The sequence below is a fragment of the Pipra filicauda genome, unplaced genomic scaffold, assembly GCF_003945595.2.
Source record: "Pipra filicauda isolate LSUMZ 115617 unplaced genomic scaffold, ASM394559v2 scaffold62_size3274119_pilon, whole genome shotgun sequence".
Lineage (NCBI taxonomy): Eukaryota > Metazoa > Chordata > Aves > Passeriformes > Pipridae > Pipra > Pipra filicauda.
This window is the reverse complement of record NW_024104787.1, coordinates 1,179,265-1,192,780: the sequence shown is the minus strand read 5'-3', so window position 1 is coordinate 1,192,780 and position 13,516 is coordinate 1,179,265. Positions and strand designations below refer to the sequence as shown.

At 47.8% G+C, this 13,516-nt stretch overlaps 1 protein-coding gene across 1 annotated transcript; it reads right to left on the bottom strand.

Moving 5' to 3' along the window:
• Positions 1-495: 495 nt before the first annotated feature.
• Positions 496-9,608, bottom strand: CLEC3B (C-type lectin domain family 3 member B). Its single transcript, XM_027718969.2, has 3 exons — positions 8,143-9,608; positions 3,761-3,859; positions 496-2,417 (listed from the first exon to the last, which is right to left on the bottom strand). The coding sequence occupies exons 1-3, from the start codon at positions 8,246-8,248 to the stop codon at positions 2,017-2,019; spliced, it is 606 nt and encodes a 201-aa protein (XP_027574770.2). The 5' UTR covers positions 8,249-9,608; the 3' UTR covers positions 496-2,016.
• Between the last annotated feature and the right edge of the window lie 3,908 nt (positions 9,609-13,516).

Below are 13,516 nucleotides of genomic sequence, written 5' to 3'. Positions count from 1 at the left end.
ATGCAGGAGAGGAGGAGGTGGAGGAGGAGAAGGAGGGAGAAGTCGTCACCACATCAGTGTGTGAAGGAGAGGAATTCTTGGTGCTGCTGCAGCTCTGCTCTTTGCAGAGGAGGTGGAAGGCAGCCTGGGAAGGACTGTCTCAGTGTTGGGACCTGAGGTGCTGCCTGCCCCGGCACCACTAAAGGGAGGGACCTCTCTTCTGTGTTGGCTGGTATTTTAGAATGAAATTTCCCAGCAGCAAGAGGAGGGGAGGAAGGAAATCTTATTTTCCTATAAAAGGACCCCCTGCCTGTATCCTGTGTATGGTGTGTGACTGGGATGATAATGGGGCAGGAGGGGGATAATCCTGTAAAGCATATTACAAGGTAAGAGGCTCTCGCCTTCTGCTTTTTTCCCCTGCCTTTGATATCTCCAACCTTCAGACAGATCCCTGGAGCTGCTCTGAAGGGAAAGACAAGGAGAAGAAAGCACTCCAATCACACTGACACAACTCCATTCCTTCAGCAAGCTATGTAGATATTTTTATTTTATAGTCATTTGAACAGCAGAGAGTTTGGCAATAGTGACAGCCTCAGAAGCGTGCACTCTTCATTTGCGTATGTGTGTTTCCAGCTTGGCTCAAACTTGATGTCTTGGAAGACCTACCATCATGCTGCTTTTAAACAAAGCAGCAAATTGGAATACCTATCCTGTGGGTTCCCCAACAGCATCATGTCTTGACACCCCCAACCTGGAAGCACAAGGGATGTGAGCCAAACTGGAGGGGTTATTACCAAGCACTAGACTGCAAAGAATCTCTGATACATTTCAGCCAACAGCCAGCAGAGCTTCATTAAGCTGCCAGGGTGATCTGCACTACTTTCCCATCATTGCTGTTAATTTAAATTTATTTCTATTCTTTTACTCATGTCTCAGTAAAAAATTACTGAGGCCAGACCTTCAACTGGGCATGACTATATTGGCACAGTGCTCAGCAGATTTATGCTTGCCGAGGACTGTGTCTGGACTAGCAACTGGACTATTTCATCTGGGTTCTCATCACATAAACAGGTCAGGTTATTCCTAAAGCTGCTGAAGTGAGTTGTCCTGGAGTTTGTTTTCAATACACCATTGCTTTTATATAGCAGTGTATTCCCTAATAGCATTATGTTTATGTTATTTACGTAATACGTTCATCTTCTATTTTTAATAATATATTTGACTAACTATGTTGCAAGTCATTGCTGCTTCCACCATGATGCTGCAGCATAAATAAAGCTGCTGATGGGATTTTTTCATTGGCAGTGGGTGTTGCTCTCCCACTGAAGTCAGTGAAACTGGCTTCTGGCAGATGAGGAAAGGACCAAACATGTCTGTAACTTGCTAATTTGTTCAGGCACATAACTCAGCTAGTTGGACAACTCATTGAACAGCTGGTACTCTGCCAAATAAGCCCAATTGTATCTGTCAATGCAAAGCAGGAATAACTCCCTCCACTCATTGAGACAAGACCTTGATCCTCATCAGGCTGAATCATGGCACTACGAGGAACAAGGAGCTCCCATGGATCACTGCCAAGGTTTTTGGGGAAGGAAAACAAGAGAAGAAAGAAGAAATTAGCTCTGCTGGTGTCCCAACAAAGCTCAGCAAGATGGGAAAGGACATTGCACAGTGACAGCCCTGGGCAGCTGAGGCAGCTGTATGCTAGGCTGGACTGCTGCACTGGTTCTTTGCCAAAACAACTGAGCCATCCTAATAAATTCCCTGTGTAAAAAAATATATCTATGAATCATGCCTTAGAAAGAACAGTGCAGCTGCTAAGAGGGCTGGTTATGGCCAAATGAAATGCTCTAATGCTCTACAATCTGACACTGAGCCATGACGACTCTCTTTGCAAAGAGTGACTCTACTTGGACACGTGCGCACGGGTGTGCGTACGTACATGTGCACGTGCACGTACACACACCTATAGCTTCATAATCCTGCTGCTGAGGGGGAAGACATGGGCTGTGGGCGGGCACGGGGGAGGCCCTGCCGCTACACGATCATGAACTGGCAGATGTAGGGCAGCTGTTCTCTGCACCTCTTGTCGAACCACTTGCCGATGGCGGTCCCCGACAAAGCTGCACAGTTTTCCAGCTTGCCGCCGTCGGGCTGGGTGGTGATTTCAGTCTCCCAGTTCTTGTAGCGGATGGGGCTGCCTGTCATGTCGACCCACTTGCCCTCTGCTGCCATGTCGTTGAGGCCCAGCCAGATCTCTGCCTCCGAGCCGATGCTCTTGCGCATGTAGTCATAGAGAGCATCGTTCTCCTCCCCGTTCTGGGGGGTGCTGAGCGTGCCGCCCTGTGAGATGCAGTTTTCGCTGGCCTCGTGGTACGTCTTGGTGTCCGAAAACGCCAGAAAGCATTTTAGGTGAATTTTGGTGCCTTTCAGGCAAACTGAGAAGTTACCACAGGAACAGAACAAAAAGACAGAAAGGGAATTGGGTTTAAAAATGGTGCCCAGGAAGAGGCAGCAGCAGCAAATCCAGCAGTCAAACTAAAAGCTTCTTCTCTTAGGCTGCACAGCAGCTCTTGGCAGCACGGGATTCCAAGGGGCCCCTGCCCTCCTATGAAGGACACTGTCATGGGGACGTGCCCTCCCTGTCAGCCAACCATCAGGAAAAATGGAATTTCAGGGTGTCCCCGCCATCTTCCCAGGCTTTGCTGCTGCTGGGGCAGAGGCACAGCATGGTCCTCCTGCCCCTGCCCCTGGCTTTGCTCTTCCCCAGCCAATGCTACTCTTTCTCAGATGAGTTTGGTAGAAATGAGTTTTGTCGTGGGCACTGCCAAGTGTTGGAGTGTTTTGGGAAAAGCCTGCATGCCAATTAAATTGTCTTAATTATGCAAGGTGAAAAAAAAGTGTTTTTTAATAAGCTTTGATCAGAAGCGTTATGCTTGCATAGCTTGAGGTCTTCAGAGGAAGTTTCTGCTTGCCTCTGATTTAAGTGTTAAGAATATCAAATTATCTTGTTTTTCTTTAAGCTCTAAACCTTGAGGAGTACAGGGTACTGTAGCTAAACAATACCTAATCAGAGCCACACATTAATATCCAAACCAATTATTTCTCAATGAATGTGAGCTTGGAACTAAAGCCTTGATTTTGCTTGTGTTCCTTTTTTTTTAAGGAGAAAATTCTCCTTAAATTGCATTTTCATCTAATTTCTGTTCTCTATTCTGCAAATCCTGTTCCTATTGATGTTGGTGGAGTTTGCACAGAATAACTGTGGAGCATTGCTGGAAGATGGACATTTTGGGACTGTCATCTGTGTATGTTTAATGAAGCATGGTGGAACTGACCACCAGTGAGGTTCCCTGGGCAGTATTGTGGTATGTGTAAGAGACCAGGTCACCATTTCACTGGGGTTCAGACAAAAAGAGTAAGCTACATTTGGTTAAAGCACAGACTAATCCATAACCCATCCCTCCACCTCATAAAGGAAAATGAATATCTGGCTAAGTGTCATAGAAATATCAGTAGCTGTACAAATGGGAAGATCTAGCACATAAAGAGTGGGGCCCCACACTGCACAACTCCTGTCATTAACTGCCTGAGGAGTTTCACCTGCCTGCAGGAATTGCAGTGAGCCCACGCTCTGCTTTGATCCCCCAACCTTTCTCCCCATGTTGTTGCTGTGAGGTGCTTGGGCATCTCCTGTCAAAATGTGTGGAGAAATTGGATCTGCTTTATAAGAGCTCCTCTCCCAAAGCAAAAGCCTTGAATTGTTCAGCAAGTCCTGTACCTGTCTGGAGCGCTTGCTTCTCCTTCAGTAGAGCAACCTCCTGAGAGATGTTGTCAATCATGGCCTTCAGGTCTTCAATCATTTTGAGGCTCACACCCTCTGTTGGAGAAGTCAAGGAAAGAGCATAAACATTGGTTACATCCCAGGAGAGGCAACCAAATCTGTTCCTATCATCAAAACTCCAGATTTCCTTGCCCTCAGAGAATGATAAACAAAAGGAATCCACAAAGTCAACACCTGTGTCCCCTTGCACATACATCAGAGTGAGCATTTGCTCACCAGCCTGGTTCCACTGTCAACCCAGTTTTCCCAGTTCAGGCTGCCTCTGCATCACCTCTACCTTCAGCGTCCCCGGAGTAGGTACCCCAAAACTGGTCAGAGCTGCTCTCCTGCTGTGAGAAGACACCTTTTGGCCAGGGAGTTGGTTGCAGCTGGCTACTAAAGCCTACATCTTGCTAGGTATGTTGCCTCTGCAATGGCTTCAACAAGCTATTAACTGGTATTTGAATTTCTCTTAGACAGGAGCAAAAGGACCATCACTCTTTGAAGGTGTTGGGAGATTGGATATTGAGGCATTTGTATTCACTATGCCACCTTTGCTGCTCCTGTTGCTTTACCTTGTCTGTCATAAACATCTAGTAGTCCTCATAGGGTGAAAAGAAAGGGAACAGTTTGCCCACAAATGCGGCAGGACAGGCTTCCTGGAGGGTCAAGGAGATGGGGAGCTGAGGCACCAAGCCAGGCAAGTAGGGAAGCAGCTTGGATGCGGAACAGAATCTCCAGCCCAAAGATTATATGGTGCCATGAATATGAAAAGCCAGACACATCAGGAGGAGGGCATTAAAGCTGCTTTACTCATTGCTCAATTAACTTTAATGGATTCACTTAACACTGAGGGCCTAGTTATTATTTTGCTGCCTTTGATGAAAACACTTTGTGGGAAACGGCTAATTAATCCTGTTCTATTTTTCCATGCAAGCCTCTCTTGCAGCAGAACAAATGTTCTAAAGTTTAAGTAACATCCAAGGGCCATGGCAGAACATTGTCAATGAGTCTTGCTGGGACAGCTCTTTATGGTGTTCCAACTGAGTTTGCTGGTAGGTTTCCACCTGGAGGCTCCCTGCCATGAGAGGTCACGCATCTCCTTGATAACTATCTAAGATCCCCGTCCCTTGTGACAGCCTTGTTTCCAAATCCTGGGCCACAAGACATTCCTACAGCAGTGCATTCACTGGGACATTGCGTGGAGGATCAGGACTGGTTAACTTGCTCTTCAGCTATGGAGTACCACAGCTACGTCAACAGACATTGAGTTTGCTATATTATTACTGCAGGGTTTTGTCTCTGCTGTCATTTCCTCGAGGCTCGCCTCCTCAAGCCCAGGATCAAGCCTGTTTCCAGTTTGGGTTTGCTGTAACTGAAGCCAGCATGCGGGATGCCAATGCTGTCCATAGGAGCTGGAGTGGGTCCTTGTGCAGCCAACCATGAGCAGCAGGATTAAGAGTGGGCAGAGGAGAGACGAAAAGGAGACTCACAGAAAGATGCGGGTTGCAGTAGTCCATTGGTTTGAAAGCCTGGCCAGAAACGTATTTAATGCTGCAAATGGGAACTCTTACCTGCTTTTCCTTGATCTAATTATATGATGAATAACAAACAAATCCGTCTGTATTTAATTTTAATTATTTAACTAATACTATATGAAATTTGGATCTATATGTGAGTTGCTTAGCTTTGCCTGGACATCCGAACAGGCTTCTGTCCCGCAGAAGAATGAGCACTGCTCTGATTTACAATCTCTGTCATCAAATTTCCCTGACCATCTGTATTTCTTCTGACACCAGGCATTTCCATGAATGTCCCAACTGGATCAGTCAGATCCCATATTGCAGTCTGTCCCTGGATCAGAGGAGGAGACCAAACACACACGCATGGATTTATCTCAGTGTAAATGTTCACAGGCATTTTCAGGAAAGAGCACCCAGAGTACAAGAGTACACTGAAATTTTGGGCAGCATCAGGAGTGGAGCCCAAATTAGTCCCTATTCACTGATTTAAGCATCTGAACTCCAATTTCTGTCTCCAGTTACCTTAGAAATAAATGTGAGAGCTATGCAAAGCTGCTTCCTCTTGTGCCCCCAGCAACCCACCATGGCTGTGACCAAGGGAAGACTCCACCAGGGCTGGTGGGTGCCCAGCCTGTTATCCCTAAGCCAGGGGGTGACACTGCCCCTCAGGCAGGAGTGCCATTGTCTGCCTCCCTTGGGCATCCTTTTGGGTGAGACCCCCAGAGCTACCAGACAAGGGCAAATCCTGTCTGCCCCCCAGGGCATCAGGGAACAGGGAGAGTTTGCTGAACGGCTGCATTTGGAAACATAACTGGGGAGCAATTTGAGGGGGAAAAACCCAAGAGCAGGCAAAGTGAATGTGCCATCTCAGCATTTTCTAAATACTGTGTTTTGGCTTTTCATGTTGAAACAGCACCATTTTTGTTCTGAAGCAGATACAAATACAAGCAGTAATTACAAAAGAAAAAAACCCAACAACAAACCCCAAACCAACCAAACCCAAACCAAACTGAAAACAAAAGATAAATAAAAAGAAAGATAAAATGCTTGGCTCAAATCAGTGCTTTCTTTTCTGACATTCGTGGTTTGGCTGCATAGATTAAAAAAAATAAATCCAGCCAAACACCCCAACCCTCCGCTGGTTTAGCCTTGCCTGACCCTCCTGGGCAAAGTGCAGGAGGTGAGCCAGGATGGGGGTTACCAGAGGCCTGGGATGAGGTTGAGATGGGGCCAACCTGCCTTTGTTCAGAGCAGGAATAGCTGAGCCCTGTCCCTTGCGGTGGCTGGGCAGGCAGGCTTAGATGTGGGGAGGGGCTCGAGGCGAAGAGGAGCCTCCTGGGAGATTTGTGGTGCTTTCTCCCTTTCCCCACCCCCTGGCATTGGTAAAGATATGAAAAATATTAATGAAGAAATGCTGGAAGTTTCCAGTAAAGGCAGGGCAGCTGATCCACTGTGGGGCTGGATGCCACTGGCCAAAAAATGCCAAGTTACCGGGTTTTCGACTTTTCCCCACAGAAAGTTTGATGTCTCCTTTGACAAGAAATTCTGAGTAAAACCTGCCACCAGCTGTTCCAGATGGCTTGATTTTCGGGACACCTTCCTCAACGAATTTTAAATCAGAGCAAGTTTTTCCTGTCAAAAAGGTGATTTTTCTCCTACCTTCTTATCACCAATTGATTACAAACAGCAGTTGCAGTGACACAGAGAGAAAAAGAGGATTTCTCTAAGAAATGTCTCTCTTCAGTCTCTAAGATATATCTCTAAAATAGATTTTCTCTAAGAAATGTCTTTATAGCTCCAGTGAGTGCAATGCATGTATGTGCCTTATATGAGCCCAAGGGCGTATTTTTTGCTCTAGAAATAAGTCACAAACTGTTTTCTCTGTTATTCTACATCCTGTGAAACAAGATGTGGAATAAGCAGTTATGTTGTGAATTCATAGAAAGATCTAATGGGAGAAAAGGGAAAAATTTTCTCAAGGATGCTATCTAACAAAAACAGCAACTGGGTGAGCCTAGAGAGCAGCCTGGCCAAATGAATTCCAGGGATGCTTCTTCCTTGCTCCCCACTTTGTTCCAAGCAGGAAAGCGCCTGCCAGAAGCGATCTAAGCCCAAGGGTATGCAGTCAGGCACATCAGGCAGGCAGGGTCACATGCTGCTTCCCTACCTGCCTTCTCCTGTAGTTAATGTGCCTTGAGTCAGAAGGAGAAAGGACGGGACAGCAGCAAAAAAGGAGAAGGAAAAAAAGAAAGCCACTAGGGAAAATAAAACATAGGCATAATTTTGTATGCATTGCCCTCTGGTAAGCCTGAGTAGTCGGAGCTCATGTACAGTGTGACATACACCCGAGGCCAGTGTTTTTATGGATTATGTATTTTCTGCGTACTTTTGTCTCCAAATCGGTTGCCTGTCATCTGCCACTTACTTGCTTCTGAAAAAAGAATGAGAAGGGGTGGGAAGTTATGGAAAGGGGGATTTTAGTATAGGAAAGGTTTGGTATGAACCTTAGAGAGAACATGGAAAATGCGTTGCCCTCCGAAATTCAGACCAAGCTGTCCCAACAAATTTATTAAGGCAGGAACCCACCCAAGCCATTTCAATATCCTCAGTATTTTATAGAAAAGCTACACAATCATCCCCACGGTGGGGTGGGGGGAGGTGGGGGGGGGGGTGAGAAAAAGACACTTTATTAAATTTTTAGATGCTTTTTAGAGAAGTTTCATTAAAGCACTGTTAAATGCCCAAACAAGTGGGCTAATTGCGACCCCCCAAGCCCCTGCAAGGTTTCCTCGCAGGGAAGGTGCCACTGCCCCTTACCTTTCTTGGAAGCCGCCGGTTTCTGCCGGACTTGGCCGGAGACCTGGGCGAGAGAGAGGAGGCAGAGGAGGAGGCAGAGGAGGAGGCAGGCTCCCCGGAGCGCCATGCCGCTGCCGTCTGGTGCCGAGCGATCGTGGAGTGGCTTCGCTCTGCCCTCACACAGCCGCCCGGACACCGGCTGGAGTCAGGAATGACTGTCCCAGAAAGCCGTCCGCTGAGCCCGGGCCAGCGGCAGCCTCCCTGCTCCGGGGGGAGGCTCAGGCGGGTCCAGCCAAGGCTGAAAGCCTCCCAGAGGGTTTGCATTTCTTAGCACTCTGCTTGTTTTTGTTAAAAGGGAAAAAAGAAGGGAATGAATGTACTGAAAGTCTGCTAAGCTAAGCGTAAGGAAAGGCGGGGAGTATAGCTGGAACGACTTCCTACAACTTTTAGCAAAATGCCACAAGTTTGATCTTGTGTGTCAGCGATGGCAACAGCAGCACGAGGTGTGAAACAGCGTTTAGGTGGCCGAGGGAACAGAGAGGGGCCACCTGCCCCATAGCCCCTCGGAAAGGATGTCCGTGAGGGATGCTGCCAGTGCCAACAGAGGCAGAGGGGAGTGCAAGGGAGGACTGAGTGCCCCGGTCCCTACCATGGTGTGACATAGGGCCTGGCATGGAGATTCCTGGTTTAACCCCTCTGCGAGGAGCTGCTGTGAGCCCCCCAGGCTGAGTGCAGCCATGGTGGGGCAGAGGTTGGTTGTTTTTTTTCCTGTAGTAATCCTTTCTCAAAATGTAGGATGGTTCTAACACCTAAAAAAAGCAGTTCCACTGTGGCTTTGGTAGGGTTGTCCTGCCATCATTGCTTCTTCTTGAGAGATGAGACTGGTACTTCATGCCCACCTCTTCCCAGCTCTTCATGGGGTTCCCTCTGGAGGGTCCCTTGCTGCAGAAACACCCATTTCTCTGCTCACTGTGGGGATGGGAAGCAGGTGCTGGGCAGCCCTGCCGGCTGTGGGCAGAGCCATCCCATGCAAGCCAACTGCTTTCTCCCCAAAGATAGTTTCTTGTTTGCCTTTAGACAGTCACAGTTTGAGGGAAGCTTCCAACATGATAGGTTTTCACCTCTAAATTTGGGATCCCTTCCCACAAAAAGGAGTTACCTTGCACAGCAGGCCTGTGGTGCATGTGACTGTGTCTTTGCTCTTGTCCAGCTCCCAAATTTATGTTGTAGGATAAGGCTTTGGTCTGTGTCTATCTGAGGAGCAGCTTGGTGACACCCCTTCTTGGCTGTGGGACCTGCTGGGGCTGGGGGGCAGGAGGGGCTGACCTAGTGTTTGCCCATCCCTTTTCCTTGCCCTGATGGCTGGGGATGGAGTGTGGTTCCCAGTGCCAGACTTGAATTGCCAGTTCTGAGGCAATTCCAGTGTAAATCACTCTCCTCGCGGTGATTCCCATCCTCTGGAGTGAGGACAGCTATGTTTGCCATACTGTCCTCTGCCCCATGGCAATTTTGCAAGGACAGGGGTGGTCAGTGCCATGGAGCTGCCCAGCAGCAGCATTACATTTAGACCTCATAAAAATCTGAGTGGCACCGTCCAGGAGCGTGAGACTCTTTTGGTGGCAAATGCAACCCAACCACCAGACCACACAGTGGCTTCACGTGCTTTTAATTTTCCAAAATTGCTCTCAATTCTGTAAGATAAGAAACCAAACATCGGCTCCAGATGTTTTAATCCAACCAGAGGGCTGTTCATCAGGTTGCTCCTTAACCCTTTCCATTGCCCTGACCGGTAGCTGGAAGTGTTTCAGCTCTGCCTCACCCTACCAGGCAGCAGGAAGGTGAGATCTCAGCCTCTACACCAAAGGGACCATGTTTTGGCAGGTGTGGGCAAAAGCATGGATGAAGAAAACTGGGAAGATGTTTGACTTGCTACTGCAGATGTCCCACTAAGAAGAAGGCTGCTCCACCTCTACACCAAGTGAATTGCTTCTGCCTGGCACTGGACCACTTCCCTTCCTGCTCTAGTAGTACTCACACTAGGTGCACTTTGCACTTAGGAAATCTGGCACGTGCCAGGGTCCATAATCCAAAAGATCTCATGGCCGAGTCTGTCAAAGCACTGAGACACTTCATGAGGCACGGTGGTTCTGAAAATCTTCACACCCGCTGCCCTTGAGTCTGGCTGAGTACATGAGGGGTCTTCCTCAGGGCCACCTGCATAGTTAGGTGGCCAAAAAATACTTAGAAATTTGTGTCTTCACTCAGTTTGGGGAACGTTCAGGCTTCTTAGTACCTCTAGAGCTGTAACAGATGACTGGTATGAGTAGGACTTGGGATGGGGGGAACACGTTCTACAAAAAGCCATTCTCCCTGAGACCCCCTTTCAGGGTCCCAGCCTGACTTCTTGGAGCTGTTGGGCTGGGCTGTGCCAAGCAACATTGCAGACCACTGCCTGTTTTTTTGGATGGTGTGGTTGTTCAGCAGCTGCAGCATAAGCAGGTGAGCCCTTCCTGCAGGAGGAACAGTTTGAGCAAGTGGAGGAAACTCACGCAGAGAGAGGAGAGGAGGGATGGGCATTTTTTGGACAACAAAGTGGTCCGGACATCAGCCATTAACCTTAAAACTTTTCTGACAATTTAAGGCAAGATGCCACTCAGCACGATGTAAACCACTTGAGTTGTAGGACCATAAAAGATAAACAGGGTGCGTGGAAAAAGAGCTACTATTTAGTTTGGCCACCACTGTGTTACCCTGCCTCACACTTTCGCTGAATAAGGAAAACCCTGCCCTTATGTCCTACCTGAACAGAAGTTCCCTTGCAGTCCAAGCTTTTGAAGCCAAGAAGGAATGGGTTTGATTTTCACTGCCCTTTGCCACATGTACTACTCCCACTCAAATTTAAGCCAGAAAATATATATTTTGGGGATTTACTGTTCTCCTGCCTGGACTATCCCAAAATGGAATGGAGCCAAAGAGATGCCAGACACCTACATACACATACACATACACGTTCCTTTCCCTTGACACTTGAAAGCAGTTCTGGTAACTCAGCACCTCCCAGTTTTCCTTGGCTCCAGGTATGCTCGCCTGCCTTTGCTTTGATTCATGTCCTGCCAAGCTGGGAAAAAACCCAAAATGTTCCCTTTGCTGCTGTACGTGAAATGGATGGTTCTGGTGTGGAGTCTGACAGTGATCCCTAACCACGGATTTCTGTGTGTCTGGGACCCACCAGAGGGTTGCCCAGCTGAAACAAGAAGGGCAACGTGGCTTTTCATTAGCCACTGAAGAATAGGTCCACAACCAAGGGGGCCTCTCTCTGCACCAGCCAGCAGGCCCTCTGCTGGATGCTACCATCATTTTTCCTGAAGAAGAGAAAAATGAAAATAAGCAGACTCAAAACACTTGTCTCCAGCTGCAACACCTATTCACAGAGGGCTTTGCCCCAATTCTGTCCTACAGAGACTGAAAAAAAAAAATCCTTGACAGTATAAAAGCTGATAAACCCCCACAAACCCAGACAATGGGAACAAGCTGAAGTGTTGCTGCAATGAGTCCAGAATGAGGATGTGTCATAGTTTAAAATTGGCCCCCGCTGAGAGTTCGGGGGGGGGGCTCAGAGGCGATTGGGTGCCAGGGCAGTGTTCCCTGGAGAGCCGATCACTGTCCATGTTGTTCGATTCTGCTGAAAAATCATACCTACACAGCACTGGAAGCTGTTGGCAGTTTCTGTTGGTGTCTGCTGCGTGTAGGTGTAGGAGGCCAGGGGCTGGCTGGGCTCCTTCTTCCCCCCTCCGGGGGGGGGAAGAGGGGAGGCCTGCGGTCCCCCCAACTCTGCCTGGGCCGGAGTTGGAGGCAGCATTTGGAGTGTGTGCTGTGAAGGAAGAGATTCACAGCACCCAAGAGGACGTGTACATTGATAAGCTACACTACAGCAGCCTACGAACCGAGGTATGAGACTGAGAAAGAGAGATCACACAGCAGACTGAGGAGAGAGGACTCAAAGCTACCTTCTTGGACTTTGTGAGGAAGGAAGGACTTCCACAAACAGCTTAAGGTTGGTTAGGGAGTGTTCAGGGGCCCAGAACACTCCCACGAGAGAAAGACTGCGTTACCCAGCAGCCTTGAAAGGCTTCTCCTGGACTAAAGTTAAAGGGAGGCGCTTGAAGGACTGATAGTAATGTAATATATATATATATATAGTTGCCTTTAGTTTGTATAGTATTTATTTGTGTAAATAAATGTATATACTTCCCCCTTCCCCTATAGAAGCCTCTGGCCTGAAAGTTTCTCTCTGGTGATGGTAGTTCTGGTAATTGTGGGAAGGGGTGGGGGGAAGCCTGGAAATGGGATTTTGGATTTCTAATGTGGCTCAAACTGCCACAGGATGCTACAGAGAATAGCCACCTAAAAGCCTGCAATGGCTCATTCTGGACTCATTGCAGCAACACTTCAGCTTGTTCCCATTGTCTGGGTTTGTGGGGGTTTATCAGCTTTTATACTGTCAAGGATTTTTTTTTTTCAGTCTCTGTAGGACAGAATTGGGGCAAAGCCCTCTGTGAATAGGTGTTGCAGCTGGAGACAAGTGTTTTGAGTCTGCTTATTTTCATTTTTCTCTTCTTCAGGAAAAATGATGGTAGCATCCTGCCCAGGCTTCTGCTGAAGCCAGAGGCTGCAGTTCCATTTAAATGAGGGGCTATCAATGGACCTTTGTTGGCTCTTTGCGCAGATATCATGCTTTTGAGATCCCAACGATTCACACTTCTTACTAAGGGAGGTGTGGGAGGTGAGTAGAGGTAATCCTTTTTATTAGATGAACTAATAGAACTGGAAGACATCAGCAAAATACTAAAATTATGCCAAGAACACAGGGTTTTTTTACATCTGCGCAATTCTGGATTTTACTTCCCAGTAAAAGCACTTTACTCCCTGGCTTCAAGCCTGGTCTCCTGGGTAGCCCCTGTTAGCTGTAAGGTAACTGGTTTGAGATGAAAAAAGACAGCAGAAGAACCTATGCTTATGGAAACCATCCCAAGGCTGCAGGGAAGCAGTCAGAAAAGTTTACGTGGCTTTGGGAAACCCAGTAAGTAGGCTGCGATGCTGAATTTGGAAGGCTTTCAGTTAGCAAAACGGTCGCTGGAATAAGCCCACAAAAGGAAGCTGGATGCTCCTGGCAGCGATACAAACCTGTGATTTTGTGCCCAGCTAGGCAAGGAAATGGGCAGCGAGATCAGAGGCTATTTTGCTTTGCCTCCTAGGAAAAGAGCAGGTATTGCCAAGCCAAGAAATGAGGCAGCGCCACTGCACAATGGCTGGAAAGTGCAAGGGCAGACTGGATAACAGTATTCACATGGTTATAATCAAGATCAGCAATTACCAGACCTGGCCTTTCAAGGCT